This window comes from Panthera uncia (genome assembly GCF_023721935.1).
Source record: "Panthera uncia isolate 11264 chromosome E2 unlocalized genomic scaffold, Puncia_PCG_1.0 HiC_scaffold_19, whole genome shotgun sequence".
Lineage (NCBI taxonomy): Eukaryota > Metazoa > Chordata > Mammalia > Carnivora > Felidae > Panthera > Panthera uncia.
This window is the reverse complement of record NW_026057588.1, coordinates 6577765-6588471: the sequence shown is the minus strand read 5'-3', so window position 1 is coordinate 6588471 and position 10707 is coordinate 6577765. Positions and strand designations below refer to the sequence as shown.

At 48.3% G+C, this 10707-nt stretch overlaps 1 protein-coding gene across 1 annotated transcript; it reads right to left on the bottom strand.

The window, feature by feature from the left end:
* Positions 1-1141: 1141 nt before the first annotated feature.
* On the bottom strand, positions 1142-8383 carry CEACAM18 (CEA cell adhesion molecule 18). The gene is made up of 5 exons (XM_049622287.1): positions 8332-8383; positions 6073-6429; positions 4647-4919; positions 2635-2916; positions 1142-1344 (listed from the first exon to the last, which is right to left on the bottom strand). Exons 1-5 carry the CDS (start codon positions 8381-8383, stop codon positions 1142-1144), a joined length of 1167 nt encoding a protein of 388 aa, XP_049478244.1.
* Positions 8384-10707: the final 2324 nt, after the last annotated feature.

Below are 10707 nucleotides of genomic sequence, written 5' to 3'. Positions count from 1 at the left end.
GAGACAGAGAGAGACAGAGCATGAATGGGGGAAGGTCAGAGAGAGAGGGAGACACAGAATCTGAAACAGGCTCCAGGCTCTGAGCTGTCAGCACAGAGCCCGATGCGGGGCTCGAACTCACGGACCGCGAGATCACGACCTGAGCCGAAGTCGGTCACCCAACCGACTGAGCCACCCAGGCGCCCCTCTTTTTTTTTTTTTTTTGAGAGAGACAGAGAGAGACAGAGCACGAGCAGGGGAGGGGCAGAGAGAGAGAGGGAGACACAGAACCCGAAGCAGGGCTCCAGGCTGCAAGCTGTCAGCACAGAGCCCGACGTGGGGCTCAAACCCATGGACCGCAAGATCATGACCTGAGCCAAAGTCGGATGCTTAGCCTACTGAGCCACCCAGGCACCTCCTTGGGACCTTTCTAATGCCTACAGTCATTTTTGGTTGTCTAAGCTTAGAGTGGTGGAGGTAATTGCTACAGATACCAAGTGGGTAGAGGCCAGCGATGTTGCTCAACATGGTACAGTGTGCAGGATAGCCATATACCCCATCCCCACTTGAAATAATTATCTGGCTCCAAATATTGATAGTGCTGAGGTTGACAAATTCTGGTCTACTCTATACTGAGAATACTGCTGACTGCTTCATCCTCCCAGGTAAGTTCTAGCCCCCGCATTAACCTTCAGGGCAGGCGTTCCCCTTCACATGCTCCAGGTGGGCTAAGAGGACCTGAGGGGAATGTGATCTACTCATGGCCACCCAGCAGGCTAGAGGCAGAGCTGGGATTTGAACCCAGATCAGAACCTTCCCTCTGCCCAGTCTCCTCCTCTGCATAGTTGACTATCTGTTTCCCCAGCTTCACTTGCTAACTAGTGACTACCATGTACCAGGCTCATGCTGGATGCTCGGCACCCACCCCGCTCGTTCTCACAGCTGCCCCTCTAGGTGGGCCTCCATATCGACATCGTAAACACAAAGGAAATGGGCTGAAGTCATTGGGTGAAACCCCATTGGTCTTTGGAGGCATGACCACCTCTACGCTCTCCCTCTTTGCTACTGGCTTCTGGTCCTCGACCTCTCTGTCTGCCCCAGATGATTCCTGACAACCAGTTCCTGGCCTGTCCCTTCTCCCTTCTGGCTCTGCCTCTCACTCTTAGGGCAGTGCTCTTGAGACCCAGCCCCCAGCCAGCACCCCACCCTTGACCCAGGGCAACAGGCACCTGGTGGAGAGATGGCTGATCAACATATAGATCAGGATTCCGCAGAGATAGATGCTGCTAAGGACTGTTATCACGATGAGCCACACCACTTTGGCTCCTGAGATGTAGAAGCCTCTGTTCACAACATGACTGTGGTCTGGAGAAGAGGATACATGGGGGTTAGGAACACCATCACTCAACACCTTGCTCACTCACACATTCATTCTTCAGAAATTTATCAACATTTGTTGTGTACAAGGCACTGTTCTAGGTGCTAGGGATTCACCAGTGCACAACAACAACAACAACAAAAACCCTTCCTGCCCTCATGGGGCTAACATTCCAGCTGGCAAGTGGACAGTTGACAATTAAGCAAAGAGATGTCTAATATCATCGCAGGTGCCAGGAAGTGCTGTGGAAAAGAATAAACCCGCTCAAGGTGGTAGAGAGTGACAGGGTCAGAGGTGCTGGTTACACAGGGTCATTAACTCATTGCACAGATAGTCACTGAACACCAACTACGTGCCAGACACCATGTTAAGCAATGGAGGCAAATGGTGAGCAAAGAGTTCTCCCAGGCTCTGTCCTCCTAAAGCTCACGGTCCAGCGGAGTAGAAAGCTATGAATCGGTGCATAATTGTGCACGTTTGTCAGTCATGTCTGGTGCATAGCAGGTGATTAGTAAATAGTGTGGAGAGACCAGAATAAATATCTCCAGCTCACATTGAGTTGTGCTTGTGGCTCGCTCTCTGGGATGAGCCAGACTGATTGCTGCTCGTGCACAGTCTGATTTAGTTCTGCCAGAATTCTGCCAGAAGCCCTGTCATACAGGGACCTTTATTATCTTGACACTACAGATGGGGACGCTGAGGCTCAGAGAGGTGCTCTTCCCATTTACAGATTGATTCCCAAGCCAAGTTCCACACACCGCGTCCACAACAGATCTCTGTTTCCCTTACACCACCACCGCTCCCCCACCCCGCCTCCTTTCAAGGCAGTCCAACAAAACAGGGCACAGGCTGTAAGGTCAGACTGCCAGAATTTGAACTCTGCCTCCTCTGCTGATTGGAGCTGGAATCTTGAATAAAGCACTTAAACTTCCCATAGCTCAGTTTTCTCACCTGTACAATGGAGGTGGTGTTAAAAACAGTCACTTGCTCTGAAGGGAGACTGTGAGGGTCACATAGCTAGTAGGGTGCTCAGTAAATGTTGGCTGACCATATCTCCCTGGAGCTCACCCTTGCTCTGATCTGAGGTCCCTGAGGGCTTCAGACAGGGGGTAGCTTCAGACTTAGAACTCAGAGGATGGGGGTTTTACCCAACCGTCGTGGGCATGGCATTGTAAGGTGGAGACGGCATTTCTGATGACGGGCACTACGGAGGCAAAAGCATGGACGTGGGAGTTATTTGTGGGGCATGAGCCCCAGAGGGGGGCTGCTGTACTCACCCGATCTATGCACCTGGATCTGAAATTCCCTGTACATGGCCAGCTGAGTCATGGGGTTCTCCACGATGCATCTGTATCTGCCCATCTGCTCCCAGGCCAGACTTGGGAGGATGATTTTTGCCCCTGAGAGGCTCAGGAGGGAGCCGTTGTGGGTCCAGTGGTACTTGGGACTGGGTCGGGAAGTGGCTTTACACTCCATGTGTACTTGGGAGCCGATCTCAGCAGACAAGATGCCATTTAAGATGCTGTGACTGGTTCTCAGCTGCACGTTGTCTGGCCCATCTGCAGAGACAAGGCAAAAGTCTCAGAACCGTGTTTCTGACCCCTCGGGATCCTGTCTCTTTCCCTCAACCCGCATGCAGCCCCCCCTCCCCCGCCGACCAGCAGGTGCCCCCACTCTGCACCCCAAACATCCCCTAGAGCCAACACATGCAAGGCGGCTGTGCCAAAAACAACTATAATTATAATATTTTCCGTTACCTGCACCTACTATGAGCCAGCCCTGTGATTGCCCTTCACATCAGAGTAAAACAAGGATAGAGTAGAAACCGTACAACAGGCCCCCTGCAAGCCAGACTCTTTTACAGGCTGACACATTGGCTTCATTCCCATAACAACACTTGTGATCAATTTTACAGATGAAAAGAGAGGACTAGGGATTCCGTAGTCCCCTACTGACCCACGAAGGGACAAAGCCAATTCCCCCTATGGCCCGGGAGGAATCCCCCCGAGCAGCTACAGGCCAAGGGTCCTGGCTCTTGGTTGCAAGCCTCTGACCAGTAAACCATGTACAGAGGTCAGAAGCTATCTGTTCTGTGACCACTTTCTTCACATGATTGCCACAGCATGCTTGTTAGGAAATCTGACAGACTCCACATGGTTCCGGAGTTAGATGTGAAAACTGTTCAAGATTTGTGCTTTTTCGCAGTTGAGAGATGTGAAAGTTTGGTCAAGGTGAAAGGTCCCAGGCTCATTGTAAGACCCAAGGCTCATTGTATTTATAAGTCAATGTCTTAGGTTTTACCAGACCTGTTTGAGATTTTGGGGAGGTCTGGCTGGGCTGCGTACTTGCCCTGGTGGACGACCAAAGAGGGTCATGCAGAAAAGAGAATGTATGAAATGTGTCATTTAGTTTTAAAATCAAACTGTTTAAGAGAGCAGTTCAATGTGAGTAAAAGGAAAAGTGAAGGCAATTTTGCTAAATTTAGAAAACCGGAATAAAAAGATCATTGGATGTAAAAGGCTCAAGGGAACCTGGGATCTGAAAATTTAATAAATTGAATGTTTTTAACATTTATTTATTTTTGAGAGACAGAGAAAGACAGCGTGAGCAGGGGAGGGACAGAGAGAGAGAGAGACACAGAATCAGAAGCAGGGTCCAGGCTCTGAGCTGTCAGCACAGAGCCCGATGCTGGGCTTGAACTCATGAACTGCGAGATGATGACCGAGCCGAAGTCAGATACTCAACTAACTGAACCACCCAGGCACCCCATTGAATGTCATTTTCAAGAAACTATTAGTTGTGGGGCACCTGGGTGGCTCAGCCTGTTGGGCATCCGACTTCGGCTCAGGTCATGATCTCACAGCTTGTGAGTTTGAGCCCTGCATTGGGCTCTGTGCTGACAACTTAGAGCCTGGAGCCTGCTTTGGATTCTGTGTCTCCCTCTCTCACTGCCCCTCCTCACTCGTGCTCTGTCTCTCTGTCTCAAAAATAAATAAAACGAAAAAGAAACTATTAGTTGTAATCAGGCCCCTCTTTACAAAAGCCAGATCTGAACAAAGTCATACTATTTCTAATCTGGGGAGTGGGGATTGGGTTCCCATCTTGAATAGCAGGTCCTTCTGTGCAGTGAGGGTGATTCTGAGTCCAAAAAGCTGAGATTCAAACCCAGATCCAGCTGGCTACAGGCTGGCTTATGGTGCTCCCGCTTTTCAGTTCTGTTTCATTGCTACATCTCTGGGAGGCCCTGGGCCTACCCCTGGCATCACTCCTGTGACCCCAGACCACTCACAGTCCACGGAGAGAGAGAGAGGTTCACTTCTCCGAGGAAACTCTGGAATGCTTTCTGTTTCACACTGAAGTGTTTTGTCATAGCGGCTGACCCTGTGGATGATGAGGGTCTTGAGGTCCGGGGAGATTGTCATCCGGTCATTGCTGGATACCTGTGTGTACTCCACATACCAGTTGACATTGGTGGCATTGGTATAGCAAATGGCGGCCACAGGATCCATATATTCTACCACAGAGCTGGCGTTAGCCCAGATGCCCGGCTTATTTTCCAACTCTGGGGGAAGCAGAAAGGAGACATTAAGGGTGGGGTCTGCCTCCCCAAGCTCTGCTTCTCTCCAAGGGGAATTTTAGGTTTGGGGAGAAGCCATAAGTTGTAAGGTGGGAACTGGGGTCTTGGCAGGAGAGCAGCCCTGGAACTGAGAGGGACAGAGAAGTAAGGTGTAGGCATGAGTGGTTGATGTGTGGGCACTAGCCTGCGCCCACTGTCCTATGCACTGAGCCATCCCTGTGGCATCCATTGCAATAATGGTGAGTTCTTGGCATGGGCATGTGACCTAATGGTTGTTTCTGAACTCTGACCCTAAAACCAGAACACCCCCATCTGAGGAGCCATGGGTAGAATTCAGAGTGACAGCTAGCATTTGGACTCTCCATAATAACTTTTCCCATTATCTGAGTCCCATTCACTTGACAAATATTCCATTTAATTTTACAACAGACAATGGTAGATACTAGCCCCATTCTACAGATGAGGAAACTGAGGACACCACAGAGGGAAGACAAAGGCTCAGGGCCATGCAACATATACACAGTCAGAGATAAACACAGGACTTCCTGTCTTCAAATCCACACTCTCCCCTCCAGCCCTGTGGTGCCCCCAGGAACTGTCTGTGGTAGACAGAATTCCAAGATGGCCCCATGATCTCCAGCCTGTATAATCCCCTTTCTTCAGATTTGGGTGAAACCCGTGACTTTCTTCTAACCTAGGTAATAAAGCAAAAGTGATGGGCTGTCAGTCTGAACATTACCTTTTGTTATTTAAGACTCCTGGTTAGCAAACCATGGGGAGAGAATTCGGCTGACCCTGAAGAAGCAAACAGCCATGATGCGAAATGCCAGTGGACAGAGCCATACATGAGAACACAGCCCCGGGTCAACACCTTGTGCGTCTCAGAGCACAGCGCTCGCCTGGACTTCTGACCCACAGGAGAGCATGATAATGAATGGATGCTGTTTGAAGCTGCTGTTTATTACACAGCAGTAGATAACTGACACCCTGACCGTGAAACAGGACCCTTGACGGGAATGAGTGACCCATCTCTGCAGGAGAAGCTAGGCTACCATCTGCCAAGCCTTCCAGTGTCACCTAGGGGTGGAGACACTTGGACACTATGATCTTCAAGGAACCTCACCACCTGCCAACTCACCTTGAATACTGAGGCAGCCTGTTGCTTTCTCGGTCCTGTTGCCAAAGTCCACCCTCGCGGTATAATTCCCTGTGTCATTTAATGCAGACCTCCTGATCACCAGGCTACCTGTCCTGGTCACATTCTCCCGTCCACTGAACATGGGCCCAGACTGCCAGGTTTCGGAGGGAGGTGTGTAGCTGACAATCATATTTTCTGCAGTGTCATTTGTGCCTCGGTGCCAGCTGTATTCTTGAACATCCTGGGGGACATTCTGGAGGACCAGGATGGTCCGAAATCCCTTGATTCCTAAGAGTGATTCTGGGTCTATGGAGATTTGGCTGTAGGCTTGGCGGATCCCACAGGCCAGTAGACTGGCTGAAGAAGACAAACAAAACACACATACATGAGAGAGAGAGAAAGAGAGAGAGAGAGAAGAGAGAGAGAAGAAAGAGAGAGAAAGAGAGAGAGAGAAAGAGAGAGAGAGAAAGAAGAGAAAGAGAGAGAAAGACAGGGAGAGGAGAGAGAGAGAGAGAATGAGAGAGAGAATGAGAGAAAGAGAGAGAGAGGAGAGAGAGAAGAGAGAGAGAGAAGAGAGAAAGAGAGAGCAAAAGAGAAAGAAAGAGAGAGAAAGAGAGAGCAAAAGAGAGAGAAGAGAGAGAAAGAGAGAGAGAGAGGAGAGAGAGAGAGGGAGAGAGAGAAAGAGAGAAATAGAGAAGAGAGAGAAAGAGAGTGCAAAAGAGAGAGAAAGAGAGAGAAAGAAAGAAGAGAGAGAGAGAAAGACAGGGAGAGGAGAGAGAGAGAATGAGAGAGAGAGAATGAGAGAGAGAGAGAGAGAGAGAGAGAATGAGAGAGAGAAAGAGAGAGAGAAGATTGATTTACACTGTCCAGGCAATGATCACCAGTGACACCAGGGACACTGGTGAGCACACCAAGGGTTTCTAACTCCCCAGCCTGTCTCCTCTTTCCCATCCCCTCAGCCCCTTTCTTCCTCACCCTCTTCCAGCCTGGCTTCCTCCTTGGATACTCAGTCTCCAACCCATCCTCAAATGACAATTACGTGGATCTTTATAAAGTCTCAGATGTGACCCTGCTCTCTCCATGCTCAGGTACCTTCCATGACTCCCCAGCACTCTATAGATAAATTTCACACTCAGCATGGTTTATGAGACACTCTTTGAGAGACCTGGTCTGTATGATTCATCTAGCTTCTTTTCGGATCACACCCACCCTACCCCACTTCCCCCATGAGCCCCCTTATTCAGTCAGTCATTCCTTCATGCATGCATTCGTGCATTCATTTATCAGAAGACGCAGTATCTACACTGTGTGCCCCAGACATAGAGAGCTTTCTTGATACACCACATTCTTTCCTGACTTCAGGCTTTCACACCTGCTGTTCCCCATTTCTGGCACACTGATCCCTGCTCCCTCCTCTTCATGTCCGCCCCCCCCCCCTTGTCTCTCTACTCACTTCTACTCATCCCTCTGTTCTCAGCTTTGATGTCCCCTCCTTGTCAGTCTGGGTCAGGCAGCCCCTTGGGGCTCCCCCAGCCTCCTGGATCCCCTCATCCCTGTCCCCATCACTCTGGGTCATCAGAATCTACATCTCACACTGGACTCTGGGCTCCAGGGGGGCTGTCTCAGCCACCGCCACATCGCAGCATCCCTTATCATGAGGCAGAACACAGTGTATGAGCTCGGGTGATATCTGGGTACATTAAGTCCCCCAAGACTGTCTACACACGTCTTTGACTTAGCATCTAAGTTCAGTGGAGTGCATTCATGTGGGTGGGGATCTGTCATCACCTAAGACACGGAGATCCACTCTCTGTGTACCCTAAACCTTGAATCCATGGAGGGGGCAAAGACACCTGAGACCCCCAGCTTCAGGCCTCCAGGTGAGGACACTGGTGGTGTTTGAGGACAGGACCCAGGGTGGCCAGTGAGGCATGATAGTTGTCCCTGTCAGGGGGGCTCAGAGGGTCCTGGGGGGAAAGAGTGGTTGGGAAGAGGTCCAGCTGGAGAGGTGGGGAAAGGGGTCAGGACAGGTTGGCACACAGAGGAGGTCATTTCTGGCAAGTGCGTGTGGGGGTCCAAGTTCATCACTCCTGGGTACAGATGGGGATGAACACTGTGTGTGTGTGAGAGAGAAAGAGAGACAGAGAGAGTGTCTATGGGCGCGATATGCCCAGGTGTGTGAGCTCATGAAAGTCCTGGTGTCACTCCTGCCCACCTCTCCTCTACCCCTCCCCTGTCCTGTGGGTTCAGCTTTCTTACCTAGGAGAACCAGCTCCCTCCAATGTCTGCATCGGGGTCTGGAAAGGTCCATGGGTTGCTCAGGTTCTCCTGGGCTAGGTGTCTCTCCAGGGATCGGGCCGCCTCCTCTGCCCCTTCACGGACCTGTGTCTCCAGCCCTGGGCTGCTGGTCCCCATCCCCCTCTGCGTCCCAGGATGGACTCTGAACCACAGCACAGGCGGGGCTGGGGAGTTGGATGTTATCTTAATGACTTTATGGTGGCTGTAGCTTATTATTTATCCACCTTAGTTTAAAAAAATTTTTTAATACTATTCTACCCTGGTTACAACAACAACAACAAAAACACCTTATGCTACTTTTAGGAAAACTGGAAAATACCAAAAAGCACAATAAATAGAAGACATCAGACTTTCTTTTGTAATTTTTTTCAATGTTTATTCACTTTTGAGAGACAGTGAGACACAGAGCATGACTGGGGGAGGACAGAGAGGGAGACACAGAATCTGAAGCAGACTCCAGGCTCTGATCTGTCAGCACAGAGCCCGACGGGGCGGGGTCGGGGGGCGGGGCTTGAACTCAAAAACCGCGAGATCATGACCTGAGCCGAAGTCAGATGCTTAACTGACTGAGCTACCCAGGAGCCCCTCTGAATATACCTTTGTAAATATATTCATATTTATGATAAATAAACAGATAATTATTTATCTAAATATACATATAAATATTTATGCAAGCATACATGTTTACATTTGTAAATAAATATAAAGAAAAATATAAGTAAATAAAAAAATCTTTATAAATAAAATACATAACTATTTAGCCTAATTTGATTAATACTATTAAAAAATCACCTGTAAACCACACTCAGATATCACCTCACACCAGTCAGAGTGGCCAAAATGAACAAATCAGGAGACTACAGATGCTGGCGAGGATGTGGAGAAACAGGAACCCTCTTGCACTGTTGGTGGGAATGCAAATTGGTGCAGCCACTCTGGAAAACAGTGTGGAGGTTCCTCAGAAAATTAAAAATAGACCTACCCTATGACCCAGCAGTAGCACTGCTAGGAATTTACCCAAGGGATACAGGAGTACTGATGCATAGGGGCACTTGTGCCCCAATGTTTATAGCAGCACTCTCAACAATGGCCAAATGATGGAAAGAGCCTAAATGTCCATCAACTGATGAATGGATAAAGAAATTGTGGTTTATATGCACAATGGAGTACTACATGGCAATGAGAAAGAACGAAATATGGCCCTTTGTAGCAACGTGGATGGAACTGGAGAGTGTGATGCTAAGTGAAATAAGCCATACAGAGAAAGACAGATACCATATGTTTTCACTCTTATGTGGATCCTGAGAAACTTAACAGGAACCCATGGGGGAGGGGAAGGAAAAAAAAAAAAAAGAGGTTAGAGTGGGAGAGAGCCAAAGCATAAGAGACTCTTAAAAACTGAGAACAAACTGAGGGTTGATGGGGGGTGGGAGGGAGGGCAGGGTGGGTGATGGGTATTGAGGAGGGCACCTTTTGGGATGAGCACTGGGTGTTGTATGGAAACCAATTTGACAATAAATTTCATATATTGAAAAAAAAATCACCTGTAATGGTTTGACCACCTGGAGAGATATCCAGCGTTTTTTGTCTGAAACTTTTCAGTTTTGATATGTTACATGTTATATGATATGTCATACATACTCATGCACACATGTATATTTTTACCTAGGTGGTATCACACCATTAAATATCCTTTGTTTGGGCTTCTCCAATGTTAAACCCAACTTTAGTCAGAGACAGGTGAATATACACCTTAGGGTATCTAGTGGTCCATTCAATATCTCTGAAGTCTCCTACTGTTTTCTAAAAACCCATATGAATATTTGCAGCCTACTGCAAAACACATCTGGGTTTGTTTTAATAGGAAAATAATATATTACTTACCATTGAAATTCTTCAATTGGTCCCTCTTGGTATTTGATTGTAAGTGATGCCCCCAGAAAACACATGAAGTTGTTTTTCTGCCCTTAGCTCATGAAACCCTTCCTTCTGTATCTTCATTGTTCATTGTTCATGACCACGTACTATTCCACTGAATTGGCCATGAATTGATTTGTTCAACCCATACCCCATTTGTGAGTATTTCGCTTCTTTCAACATTTTCTCTCTCTCTCTATCTCTGTGTGTGTATATATATATATATATATATATAGTAGGTGTTTATATTATATACATTATATTCTCCCTCAGAGAAGTAATACTTTATTTTTATGTTTATTTATTATTTTTGAGAGAGAGAGAGCACACAAGCAGGTGAGGGGCAGAGAAAGAGGGAGACACGGAATCCGAAGCTGACTCCAGGTTCTGAGCTGTCAGCGCAGGGCTCGAACCCACAAA

Bases quoted from the DNA above. Each gene is read 5' to 3' on its own strand.
- CEACAM18 (XM_049622287.1), bottom strand. From the start codon at position 8,383: ATGGACCTTTCCAGACCCCGATGCAGACATTGGAGGGAGCTGGTTCTC. The intron at 6,430-8,331 runs GTAAGAAAGCTG...TGTCTTCTTCAG, and splicing joins GAGGGAGCTGGTTCTCCTAG to CCAGTCTACTGGCCTGTGGG. The intron at 4,920-6,072 runs GTGAGTTGGCAG...TGCTTCCCCCAG, and splicing joins AGGCTGCCTCAGTATTCAAG to AGTTGGAAAATAAGCCGGGC.